Source organism: Mytilus californianus, unplaced genomic scaffold, assembly GCF_021869535.1.
Source record: "Mytilus californianus isolate M0D057914Y unplaced genomic scaffold, xbMytCali1.0.p SCAF_3, whole genome shotgun sequence".
NCBI lineage: Eukaryota > Metazoa > Mollusca > Bivalvia > Mytilida > Mytilidae > Mytilus > Mytilus californianus.
The window spans coordinates 111,681,641-111,696,184 of record NW_026262679.1 but is presented as its reverse complement, the minus strand read 5'-3'; the positions used below and the strand labels follow the sequence as shown (position 1 = coordinate 111,696,184).

Below are 14,544 nucleotides of genomic sequence, written 5' to 3'. Positions count from 1 at the left end.
TAATATGTGCACCTTTTCTTTTTAACTTAAAGAATCAAAACAAGAAAATGGAGAAGTAAAAAAAGAGAATGAGAATGAGGAAGAGCCATCCACTGAAGATGGTAAAATTCCATCATTTACTGTTCTGTTACATGGTAGTCTGAAAGTAGAAGGAATGGTGGCCTTGACACAAGTTGGGTAGGTAACCAAAATCTCAATATATTTACTTTTAGTATGATTACAGATAATATCAAAAACATTTGTGAAAGTTGCCCAACAGAATTCCTAACAGAAGAGTATTTATTTGCATTTAGTGAAAACAACTTTTTATTGTGATGATCAAAACATGGTGCAGATATAAAGACAATTCAATAAGGATCCTTTGATTTCAAGATTCAATAAGACAAAGAAATTTATTACTCAATGAATGACATGGGTGCTGTGTGATTGATGTGTAGCCCACAACTGATTTTATTCTTATTTCAATTATTTTTTTTTGCAATGGCAGAAAATAATATTATCTTATGTTAAATGCTTGAATCAAGAAAATGGGAATCCAAGAATAAAAAACACTTTGACAGTTAACTTTCTTAGAAATACCCAATGAAATCAGAAAGTCAATGTCTTAATGCAGGAAAAGAGAGGAGACCAATGCAGAAAAACAACCCAATTGTAGAGTTCATTTGAACATATCATATGTATAGTTATCAATGATCTGTTTTTCTTTATACAAGTATATAAACTGGATATTTCACATGTACAATCTTAACATATTACAGGGAAAACTGGTTTGGTATATTGTACTCCTGGGCTGACAGCAAGAAGAAAAGTAACCTAATGCTTTCATTGTTTACCCCAGGTAATTATTTTCAAGTCTAAACTTTAGGTCTACTTCATGCTCAGTTGTAGTTTAAAAAAAAAGAATAGGCTAGAAAGAATCAAAGATGCCTCTGAAAGTCATGTTTTTATCCAATGAAAATCAAATGAAGTGGGAAGTACCTATTGTACCACACATGCTACCATGTTTGCTGCCTCAACAATGTAAAATTAGGATCGTTTGTAGTGGGTCTCCCAGTCATCAATCTCCTACAATTTCAAAACATGTAGTCATGTAGTTTGAGAGCACAACATTTTTAAGGAAAGAAGTCATTTGTTCAACTAATAGTTGCTATTGTCCTTGAAATCCAAACTTGAAAAGATTAAAGACTAACCTCTGTGTCACTCTTGACTGGTGAAGAAAAGTCTGGCTTAACAAGTTGAAAATTTTATACTCACTGAAAATTCAATCCCTAATAATATAAAAATAAGGAGATGTGGTATGATTGCCAATGAGACAACTATCCACCAAAGTTCAAATGAAGTGGATGTAAGCAGAAGATGACCGATTGTGTAAAATGTGTGATGATAACAAATATAGAAAACAAATTCCTTTTCCTAATAAACTGTAATTTTTCCACCATTTATGAGCAACATTTCTCACAAATTGAAAATTTATATATTCTATCAAAAGAGGAACAGTTTAAATATTTACTATGTCAACATCAGAGAAAAACTGCTAAATATCTTTTGAAAACTTTCAGTAAGAGAAAAATCTTTTTATATGAAAATTTTTGAAATTAATTTATTTTGTTCGTAGTACCATTGACATCAATGTTTAAAGTGACTTATAGACCCAAAGGGTCGGGTGTTCTATTAATTTTTTTGTATATTCATTGTATTATACACTATTTGTCAAAAACACATGTCACTATAATAAATAATTTAGTTAGTTAGTTATAGGCAACTGTCTGGCCTTCAATAAAGAGGAAAAACCCATACCGTATAGTCAGCTATAATAGACCCTGACATGAAAAATGTGAAACATTCAAACAAGAAAACCTATGGCCTAATTTATAACAAAACAATTTAAGAAATACAAATATGACAGACATGAACAGACACTGACTTGGGACAGGCACATAATAAAGTGGCAAGGTTTAACATGTTTGTGAGCGCTCAACCCTCCCCATGTTATTGCACAAAATAAGAACAAACTGTGAAAATCAGTAGCAATTGGCTTAACTCAAAAGGTGGGTACAAGGCACAAAAAATTACATGAAACTGATATACTGCTGACACATTCAGCTGACCAGTCATAGTATATTCAGTTTACTATCAGATTGTTTGAATCAGAGCTTTTTTTGGCAATGTAATTGTGAGTAACAGATTTTTAGTCTGTACTGAATCTATCAATTTTAGATGCTTTCACATGTAAGGTGAAGTATTAAAGTATTTTCTTGGTCAGGGTCTTGTTTTTATTGGAGTGTTAGAATTTCTGATCTTTTATTATTTGGAAATATAAATAGAAGAATATTTGTATCTTATTAGGTGATGAACCTGTTAATTGGATAGGTAGTTTAGACAACTTAGCACCAATATCAGCTTTCACAGAGCCACCCTATGGTGAAGATGACAACAAGACTCCTTTTCCTGTCCGACCTAATGACAAAAGAAGCTATGCTCAGAGTTGTGTGGTATGGATCAAACAGTCAGGATTACAGGTAAGGTGTATTTTAACAGTATGGATAATTTATCAGGAATTTTTATGCCCCACCTAGGGGCATTATGTTTTTCGGTCTGTTCGTCCGTCTGTCCTGCTTCAGGTTAAAGTTTTTGGTCAAGATAGTTTTTGATGAAGTTGAAGTCCAATCGACTTGAAACTTATTACACATGTTCCCTATGATATGATCTTTCTAATTTATATGCCAAATTAGAGTTTTTACCCCAATTTCACGGTCCACTCAACATAGAAAATGATAGTGTGAGTGGGGTGTCCCGCTTCAGGTTAAAGTTTTTGGTCAAGGTAGTTTTTGATGAAGTTGGAAGTCCAATCAACTGGAAACTTAGTACACATGTTCCCTATGATATGATCTTTCTTATTTTAATGCTAAATTAGAGTTTTGACCCCAGTTTCACGGTCCACTGAACATAGAAAATGATAGTGCAAGTGCGGCATCCGTGTACTATGGACACATTCTTGTTTTTACACAGTTGCTGTAATTTTTTATCCAGGTCATTTTTTCAGCTGGTCAAAATCATACAAGAAACCACAACATAAGTGACACATTCTCTAGACATTAGAAAAGCTGAACAACTACTCCAGTAGGGGTTCGTAGTGAACCTGTTTAATTTTATGGATATGTGTATTTCTTTTCTGCCAAAATGACAGGGTTTCAAATGACAAGTGTTTTCTTGTGGTATAAAGCAGTAACCTCTCGACTTTGTTGGTCATTCTGTTATTCCGTCTGTCTGAAAGACCTTGGGTAGAAAATTTGAGTCAAAGTTTTCTTGGCTTCTATGGAAGGGAATAATTTCATATTTGGTCTGCAGCTTGATGATGTTAAGTTGTAGCATTTAAGCAATTTTAAAATCTGCCGTGCAGCCATTTTCTGTTTGCCCATATTTAGAATTTTACAACAGTTACATCTAATAGAATTACATCAATGAAAAAATACTTTATTCAAGTCCAATTGAACTTAGTTTTTATACAACCGCAAAAACGACTGCAAAAAATTTTTGCGGTCGTATATTGGTATGACGTCGTCGTCGTCCGAAGACACATTGGTTTTCGCACAATAACTTTAGTTTAAGTGAATGGATCTCTATGAAATTTTACCATAAGGTTCAATACCACAAAAGAAAGGTTGGGATTGATTTTGGGGGTTATGGTACCAACAGTTAAGGAATTAGGGGCCAAAAAGGGGCCAAAAATAAGCATTTTTGTATCTTCCAGACAATAACTTGTGTGTTAGTGTATGGATCTCTCTGACATTGTACCACAAGGTTCCATATCACAAAGGGAATGCTGGGATTGATTTTGGGGGTAATTGCCTCAAAATTTTAGGAATTAGGGGCCAAAAAAGGGGCAAAAAACAAGCATTTTTCTAGTTTCATGACAATAACTTGTGTGTAAATGTATGGATCTTTCTGAAATTGTACTACAAGGTTCCATATCACAAAGGGAAAGCTGGAATTGAGTTTGGGGGTAATTGCCCAAAACGTTAAGAATAAGGGGCCAAAAAGGGGCCAAAAATAAGCATTTTTCTAGTTTCCAGACAATAACTTGTGTTCAAGTGTATGGATCTCTCTGAAATTGTACTGCAAGGTACCATACCACAAAGGGAAGGCTGGGATTGATTTTGGGGGTAATTGCCTCAAAATTTTAGGAATTAGGGGCCAAAAAGGGGCAAAAAACAAGCATTTTTCTAGTTTCAGGACAATAACTTGTTTGTAATTGGAAAATGACGCAGTCAATTTTCTTTTACCATTAACCAGACTTCCAACCCGCTTTCCGAACTTGGTTCCGTATATTACATACTTAACTTGTACTATACAGAATTTCATTCTTTAATTTCTTAACCTGTCATACCTGCCAACTTTCAGGATCATGCGTGAAATACTCGATTTTGACCCCTTGTCACGATTGCACGATTGTGATCGTGTAAAAATCTCTTAAACACGATTTTGTTAAATTCTACACAAAATAATGATTGTTCCCGATTTAGAACTTTCCTCAAACTTTTCCCAAGGAAGACAACCGTGATCAGCCAATCAAAATCGTTTCTCCTGATCTTTGGGTATTGTAAACTGCAAATGTGCTAAATTTTGAACTTGTTAGGAACTCAGAATTGTAGAAATTGGATCATGGCAGACCAATTTTCAATTACAAGAAGGTTCTTACACAGCTTAAGAAGTAAATCATGACTGATTGACAAAGTTCAAAGATACAGTTCAACCATAAACATAATCAACAGTAGCTAATGGACAAATTTAACACTTACGGTAACAGATCGTACATGTTGTCATTCTTGAAATTATATTACCAAATCAATTAAAGTACAATGTTCTATCTTTTAATTTTCACAATGAATCAGATATATTTCCTTTGTGCATATTTTTATATTTGAAAAGTCAACAATCACTTTAATATTCCTGTGACCAATAATCTGATAATCAACCTTTAATAAATTAAAAAAAAAAGACTTCTTCAAAAAAAAGAGGTTATGGTTTTTTCTAAAAAAAATATTCTGATCCCCAATTTTATGACAAAAAATATTCTGGTCAAGCAGATGACAAAAAAATGTATTCTGAATGCTAATTCCCTCCATACTTTATAGTGTCAAATTTTGAAAAAGAATGATTGTGTCGAAAAAACTAAATAAATAATATTCTGAGTGACGAAGAAAAAAAAACCATGGTGTCACTTTGTTTGTAATTGTGAAACTAGTATAACAATACTATTGTCTAAATCTACAGAAATTGATCATGATTAGGTAACAGAAATAACAATGTGATTATGTCACTAGGTCACCTGTAACTTATCTCTTGAATAACGACTATGTGGGGTATAAAAGCTTGCTTACTACAGGCTCTTCATAATCATTTTGTTAAATAATTCTACAAATAAGGGAAACAAATTCACGTATTACTTTGAATATTGTGGATTGTTCGGGTAGTCTTGAGCTATTTCTTTGTACAGCAGAACAATTAGTAGTTATCTTCACTTCACACATATATATATATATATATCTTGACAAACCAAAAAAAATCTATAGATTGTGGAAACAATTCATATCTATTCTATCAGTCACCCTACCTACCATAAACTGAAACGTCGCCTAAGATTCAGTAGGTAAATTAAGTAAAAATCAAGACTTGCATCAAAAATATCCTAATATGAGAGACAATGGCGTCATTTTTCCTTAGAGCTTTCAGCTCTTTGATTGTATGTATCTTTATGAAATTGTACTTCAGGGTTCCATATCACAAAGGGAAAGCTGGGTTTGAGTTTGGTGGTAATTGCCCTAAACGTTTAGGAATTTGGGGCCAAAAAGGGGCCAAAAAACAAGCATTTTTACAGCTTCCAGACAATAACTTGTGTTCAAGTGTATGGATCTCTCTGAAATTGTACTGCAAGGTACCATACCACAAAGGGAAGGCTGGGATTGAGTTTGGGGGTGATGAATCATAAGGGGGTTCAAAAAATTGGGGGGGGGGGGGATTTCTTTTTTTCCTTTTTTTCCTTTTTTTTTTCTTTAAAATTTTCCATTTTAAGTTGGTTATTTTTGATTTATATATAAAAGCAAATAATAATGATATGGTTTGATTTCATCAAAAATTGAGATATTTGGATTCTTTGATATGCTGAATCTAACCGTGTATTTAGATTCTTAATTTTTGGTCCCGTTTTCAAATTGGTCTACATTAAGGTCCAAAGGGTCCAAAATTAAACTTAGTTTGATTTTAACAAAAATTGAATTCTTGGGGTTCTTTGATATGCTGAATCTAACCATGTATGTATTTAGATTTTGGATATTGGGCCATAATAGGTAAATTAAAAATTTTTAAGTTCTTAGACCACATTCATTCTGTGTCAGAAACCTATGCTGTGTCAAATATTTAATCACAATCCAAATTCAGAGCTGTATCAAGCTTGAATGTTGTGTCCATACTTGCCCCAACTGTTCAGGGTTCAACCTCTGCGGTCGTATCAAGCTGCGCCCAGCAGTAGCATTTTATTGAAGTTATCTTCTTCATCAGTTATGCTTCGGTACCCAGGTTACCTCAGTCAAATGCATGCAGTGATGCAGGGTGACACAGGGTAAGGTTAGGTATTAGTTTTGTTGAAGTAAATACTACTGAAGGAGTACCTAAAAATTTGAAACTGATGTTTTAGAGACATTGTCATGGAGAAAAATACAAAAGGAATCCAGTTTTATAATGTTTTAGGTGTTTGTTTTTTATGACAAATTGACCTGGGGTTATTTCCCCTTGACTCCATTCATCCCAGATCAATCACTGTGTATGAAAAGCTAATGACTAATGGTATTGTTTGGTTTCAGGCTTTATATATAAAGTTTGTATACTGCAAAAATATAAAATTTTCATAGAATCTAATTTTTGTGGCTTTTATGTCACTGTTATTTTTTTCATGTATTAATTTTTAAACTGGAGTGATATTAGGATAAGTGTTATACTATAATTGCAGTTTTAAGAGGGTACAACCTTGTTATTGGACATAGATGGCACTTGGAAAATAGCGAAAATTAATACATCTTGAAATTAATATATTTACGATACATGCATGTACATTTGTTTCATTACATAGCAACTGTTTCTGCCCGTTATCTGTTTAATATCATAAAGGGGCTGCATGCTACTTCTACTGATTCAGATGTGACATCTTACATATTTATGTAAATGTATTCTATAAATCCACACATTTTTATTGCAGACTGATTTACAGAAGGTATTACGACATGCTAGAAAACTACCAGATAAACAACAACAATTTTACAAGGTATTTACTTTTATTTACCATATTTTCCTCGTTTTTCGGAAAGTTTATACAGTTTAAGGGTAGATAACTGTTAACATGTAAATAAATATTCAATAAGTCTGTTGGTCACTGTATTGGTAAAGTTATATAATTTTGATAATAAAACCAATTGTCTACTTTATCTAAAAATTTTTGTCCCTGCGCAACGTGTTGCTGGGGACATAGAAATACCGGGCATCCATCAGTTCGTACGTCAGAAATATTAATTATATGGAAAATTGTATTGTTAGGGCTCTCATGTGTACAATTCTTGCCAGATTTTAATGAAACTTATATCATAGATTGATGTCAGCAATATCTCGGACAATTTCGAAAATCAGTGCCAATCAAATATTTTTATGTTGTGCCACTTGGAAATATTAGTCATATTGGAAATTGCACTGCATTTGCTCTCAAGCCCTCATTTCTCTTATTATATTTATAAGAATTTTAAAGAACATTTTTTTTTATTTATTGCCCTTGGACAGATAAAATGTGTGTTGGACAGATAAAATATGTGCAATACAGGGGACATTGGAACTATGTTCTTTTATTTTAGGTGTAAGTGATCGGAATTTTTTTACAAAAGAATCCTTTTTTTTAGCAAACCTACATAGTGACAAAAATTTTAGTTTTTAAGTTCTCATCTCATTCTACAACAATATCTGAAAATCACAAAACTATTCTTTTACATCTTTCAGTATTTAATGCTTATCTCCCTTATTTTACAGGAACTTAACCGATTAAGACGAGCAGCTCTGTCATTTGGTTTCCATGACCTCCTTGATGCCATGGGAACCATGTTAGATAGGGAGTGTCAAATGTTGCCAGGCTCTGCCCATCCTGATGCCTCGATGCAGCTAGCACATGCAGCTAATGCATTAAGAAGTGATAAGGCCACAGACTTTACACAATCAATAATGCCACTACGTACAAACTTTAGTCAGGATGATGGATAGATTATCAATAAATGTTTTTTGTAATATGACTTGTATTTCACTCACATGAACAAGCTAAGAGGTGGGATGAAGCAAGTGCTTATAATACATTATTCTATAATAATCATGCGTTAAACCAGGAACAATAATAAGAATGAAAGATGGAGTAAGCAGAATTCACAAGTTTAAATCCCATGCTACTAAATACATATTTACAGCACATGCTTCCTAATACCATATTACCTATTTGCAGATCAATGAATGACAATTGTTTAATTATCTCTTTTCAAGGATGTTTCTTAGGGAATCTAGTTTAAAAAGTGTATCCTGGGATTTGATCCATCAACAAACATGGCTGATGTTGCTAAAAATAGAACATAGGGGTAAAATGCAGTTTTTGGCTTATATCTGTATAAAACTAAAGCAGTTAGAGCATAAATGATTGCAGTACAGGTTAAAACAAATTTTTAGCAGGTAAGCGTATCAAGCCTTTTGGAGCCTCTTTTTTTAACCCCACTCAAAAATGACTATTTTGCCTTCACCTTGTCTGTCCTTGATTCCCTCCATCAGTCTGTCTGTGTGTTAGTCCAACAACTATTTCTTTCACTCATTTCTTAGGTACTAATGAACAGACAAAAATCAGCAAAGACCCATCGAAACAACATCTGATACACAAATTTAATAATACTTTTAGATATTTGGATGATATTTTGGCTCTCAATAATGACGACTTCAGTGTGTATACTAAAGAAATTTATCCTGTTGAACTTACTTTAAATAAAGCTAATACTAACAATGACCACTGCCCTTTCCTCGATCTTGATATCTATATCATTAACGGAAAGCTTAATACTAAAATATATGATAAAAGAGATGATTTTTCATTTCCTATCGTTAATTATCCATTTTTAGATGGTGACGTTCCCTTGTCACCATCTTACGGTGTTTATATATCTCAACTTGTACGATTCGCTCGTGTATGTAACAATGTTTTAGATTTTAACGAGAGAAATTTATGTATTACTGAAAAATTATTACACCAGGCTTTTCGATATCACAAACTAGTCAAAACATTTATTAAATTTTATCATCGGTATAAGGACATCATTCGTAAATATAGCTCAACATGCAGACTTCTTATACGTTCAGGTATTTCACATCCAATTTTTTATGGAAATATTCTTTATAAAGCACAAAAATGTCAGTATTCACCTCTGAAGCTAACAAAACCTTTAAATAGACTTATTAAGAAGAGATATAGTTATGATACTGTTGTCAGGTCATTAAAGATTGCATATTTTGGCGTTAATATTGATTCACTTATAGGGTCTTTGCATCGGCACTAAACACATTTATTTAAAAACCAGTTGTTGGCATGACACGGGTTATGTTCTTCTCATATATGTTATGATGGTATGATACTAAACCCCTAACGGGAAGGATTGTGCCTGATATTCATATGATGAAGACATAATCTTTCAATCAGTTTAATTGAAGTCTGGAGCTGGCATGTCAGTTAACTGCTAGTAGTCTGTTGTTATTTATGTATTATTGTCATTTTGTTTATTTTCTTTGGTTACATCTTCTGACATCAGACTCGGACTTCTCTTGAACTGAATTTTAATGTGCGTATTGTTATGCGTTTACTTTTCTACATTGGCTAGAGGTATAGGGGGAGGGTTGAGATCTCATAAACATGTTTAACCCCGCCGCATTTTTGCGCCTGTCCCAAGTCAGGAGCCTCTAGCCTTTGTCAGTCTTGTATTATTTTTAATTTTAGTTTCTTGTGTACAATTTGGAGTTTAGTATGGCGTTCATTATCACTGAACTAGTATATATATTTGTTTAGGGGCCAGCTGAAGGACGCCTCCGGGTGCGGGAATTTCTCGCTGCATTGAAGACCTGTTGGTGACCTTCTGCTGTTGTCTGTTCTATGGTCGGGTTGTTGTCTCTTTGACACATTCCCCATTTCCATTCTCAATTTTAGAATTACTTTATATTTGGTCAGCAGCTTCATAGCTATGAATTGTAACGTTTGAGCACTTTTCAGATCTGTCAGACACCTACTTATTGTTTGCAGATACTTTATATTTTTCATTATGTTAAATGAACTTAAAAAATTTTGTCACACATTTCTCCTGTACTTTTGAACAAAATTACGTCTTATGTCATCAGGAGCTTGACAGTGATAAGTTGTCCTGTGTGAGTACATTTCAGATATGTTAGACACATATTTCTTTATAGTAATAAGAAAATGTGTTATGATTGCCAATGAGACAACTTTTTGTTTGCAGATGTTTCGAATTTTTCAATATATATAATAAAGTTAGCAGCTTGGCAGTGATGAGTTGTAATGTGTACATGCTTTTCAGATCTGTCTGATACAATTCTTGTTTTCTAAGTCTTTGAATTACGATGATCAGGAATGCTTAGCACCACAAAGAATACAACTTTTTGTTTCATATTGTAACCAATACCTTTTAATATATTTTCAACTTCATACTAAATAAATTCATAAAATTTAGTACTTTAAAACAAGAGTAACTTATTGATTTTTAATATCAGAGTCAAGATGTCTAAAGCAAAAATGAATAGGAATGACTTACTGTCATATTGAATTTCATGTCAAAGGTAAAGGATCCAGTTCAAAATTAGGTACTGGTAGTGTCAGCTTATCCAGTCTTCAGATTTTGCACATAAAGAAGATGACCCCTATTTATTTTAAATTGTCATTGTGTGGTGAAAGTTCAAAGTCCGTGTTGTGTCAACATAGAATAACTAAGTATTTATTCTTAGACATTAAGTTTGAATTAAAATCCAAAAGACAGATAGTTTTCAACAATAGACAATTGTTCATACAATATGTATAACCCTAAGTTGATCAGTCGAACCAGACTCTTGTTTAAACTTAAGGTCAGGGTAAGTGCATGTCATATTTACATTCATTTTTACACACATTTATTGATAAAACTTCATTTGTAAATGCTTTGTAGTTGTTTGAATGGGGACATCAAATCAAAATTACTCTGTAGTCCATCCATGCATAAGTTGTATAAGTTAAATAATCCTTCATATTATCCGAGATGTATCCATTAACAAACTATAGCACATCTTGTAAGACTTCTTGCACGAAACAATCACTCACTTATAAACAAGTAGAAAATTGGCAGATAGTCCCTAACATACTCAATAATATTGATAAAAAGTCGTTGTAATCTCGAAACCAAAATTCTTAACATACTTTCTAAAGTGTCCTACTATACAGAATAATCTTTTGGAGCACCCCTTAAAAAAATTGGCCAGAGGTTCCTTGACTAACCCTCCCATGATTTGGGCCACATTGTTGATAAATGAAAACAAAAGATGAAATTTCAAGCTGTCATGTGTTAAAAAAATGCTCCACAGGGCACAGGTTGATACGACTACAGAGGTCCAACTCTGAACAGTTGGGCAAGTATGGACACTACATTCAAGCTTGATACAGCTCTGAATTTGAATTGTGGTTTAATATAGGACACACCATAGGTTTCTGACACAGAATGAGAGTGATCTAAGAACTTTAAATTTTGAAATTGGACATTTACCTATTTTGGTCCAATATCCAAATCTAAATCCATGGTTAGATTCAGTATATCAAAGAACCCCAAGAATTCATTTTTTACGAAATCAAACAAAAAGTTTAATTTGGACCCTTTGGTCCTCAATGTGGACGAATTTGATGACTGGGCCCAAAATAAAAAATCTAAAAACAGGTTTGGATTCCGCATCTCAAGGAAATCCAAGAATTCAATTTTTGTTAAAATCAAACTAACTTTAATTGTGGACCCTTTGGACCTTAATGTGGACCAATTAGAAAACAGGGCCCAAAATCAATAATCTAAATACATGTTTAGGTTCACGATATCAAAGAACTACAAGAATTCAATTTTTGTTGAAATCAAAAGTTTGATTTAGGACCCTTTGGACCCTATTGTGTACCAATTTCAAAACGGACCCAAAAATTAAAAATCTAAATACAAGATGAGATTTCGCATATCAAAGAACCCCAATGATATATTTTGTGATGACATCAAAGAAAGTTTAGTTTTATGGACCCTTTGGACCTCAATGTGGACCAATTTAAAAACGGGGCCAAAAATCCAATATCTAAATCTACGGTTAGAGTCAGCATATTCAAGAACCCCCAGAATTCATTATAATGAATTAAACCCCCATTGAAAATGGTCAAGAAATAAGCAATTTATACAAAGTATTGTTTTTGGCCCCCTTTTCCTAAACGGTTAGGACCATTACCCCCAAAATCAAATACAACCTTCCTTTTTTTTGTATGGAACCTTGTACAATTTCATAGAGATCCACAGACTTATTCTCAAATTATTGTCTGGAAACCAGAAAATCCTTGTTTTTTGGCCCCTAATTCCTACATGGTTTGAGCCATAACCCCTAAAATCAATCCCAACCTTCCTTTTATGGTATGGAACCTTGAATATTTTTTTAGTACAATTTCACACGAGCTTCTGTCCTGAAACAAGAAAAATACTTTTTTTTGGCCCCAATTCCTGAACCATTAGGACAATAACCCCCAAAATCAATCCTAATCATCCTTTTGTGGTATGGAACCTTGTGGTACAATTTCATAGAGATCCATACACTTATACAAGTTATTGTCTGGAAACCAAATGTCTTTGGACGACGACGACGACTACGACGTCATACCATTATAAAATGTAGAAAAAAAAGCTTGCTCACCAGCATTGTTATCCAGAAACTCCTTTTGGACCCCACTTAATAAATCAAGCACCTTCTACGTCCATCTGCTCATCAAGGAAGTAATTTATTCACACTTATCTCAGAAACTACTAAATAAAATAGAATAACTTCATATTTGGTTACCAGGTTGACAGTGATGAGTAGTAACTTGTAAGTATTTTTTTATCTGTCAGATACCACTTACCTGTTTTAACTTTACCGATTCTTTGATTTTTATTTTTTTTAATATCCTTTTCAATCTGTTCATGAACAATTTTTGGGGTATCAATCCATGTCCGCTATCAACATGATGAATCGGTATCAAAACGTTAAAGCCAATGTTTGCCTCCTCCATAATTGTGTTCAATCTGTGAAGCATGCGTTCTGTCTGTTTTTCTTTACGTTTAGTTGCATACGTTTGATTAGTTTGAATTCCTTGTTCATTGGAACTTAGAAAACATAACAAGTATGTCCACTAGGCTTCATCGCCATTTGTTTTACAGCAAATAACATCCACTGTACGTTCACATTCAGAACATGAAAAAACATTTGAAACGGTTTTGTATGGGTAAACATAACAATTCATAGTTTGTTGATGCGTTAATGTGGTTCAACACAGTTAAATAGCAGATCACTGGAAAAACTGTTCACTTTAGATTTAATAAATGGGCAGGGAATGAAAACTGTCCACTTAAAACTTAAAAGGTTTAGAAATACAGATGATTTATTTTTATCAAAAAAAGGATTGTATTATTGAAAATCCCTGAAACAATATCAGGGTATTTGTAAAATAATTCGTAAATTTTTCAGTGATTATGTAAAATCATGTCTTGACAGATGTAAGACAACATTAATCATAACTATTGGTCCCCATATTTTCAGCATGGTTTAACATTTGTTATTGTGTATGTGTTTTCAATATCTAAAGTGGTAGTAAATTGATGAAGAATCAACATGATTCAGACTGAAATTTGATTTAAAATTTAAAATTATGAACAAGAAAAAACAAGTGAAACTGTGAGCTACTGCTCACTGATGATACCCCCGCCCAAATACTTGACGGTAAACAGGAAGTTGTTGAGTGATGAATCTGAAAACGCATCACACGGTATAACTGACTTATATAAACCCTGAAACCAAATTTCAGTAATCCTTGTAGTGTAGTTCCTGAGAAAGATGCGACGAAAAATATTCATGGGACTGACGTACGGACGGATGGATGGATGGACGGACGGACGGACGGACGGACGGACGGACGGACGGATGGATGGATGGACGGACGGACAGACAGAGGTAAAACAGTATTCCCCCACTTTTTTTAAAGCGGGGGTATAAAAATATAAATTGGTTATTTAAACAATTATGCCACTTCAAGCAAAAAAGCTTAAGAATTATACACAAGCTGACATGAAAAACACATCTCAAACAGTCATAACTAACATAAAGAATACTTATATTTAAAAAGCAAGAAAAATTACATATTAACTAACCATCTACAATAACAAATAACGTTTTTTTTTT

At 33.3% G+C, this 14,544-nt stretch overlaps 1 protein-coding gene across 2 annotated transcripts in view; it reads left to right on the top strand.

Moving 5' to 3' along the window:
* The window catches only part of LOC127735830 (integrator complex subunit 14-like), a 30,017-nt gene extending 21,696 nt beyond the window's left edge, over positions 1-8,321 (top strand). For both annotated transcript variants that reach the window (XM_052246217.1, XM_052246218.1), the window contains 5 exons: positions 33-177; positions 759-838; positions 2,347-2,519; positions 7,253-7,318; positions 8,068-8,321. In XM_052246217.1, coding sequence (XP_052102177.1) covers positions 33-177; positions 759-838; positions 2,347-2,519; positions 7,253-7,318; positions 8,068-8,295 — 692 coding nt within the window. In that variant the 3' untranslated portion in view covers positions 8,296-8,321. The remainder of the gene's footprint in view (positions 1-32; positions 178-758; positions 839-2,346; positions 2,520-7,252; positions 7,319-8,067) is intronic.
* Positions 8,322-14,544: the final 6,223 nt, after the last annotated feature.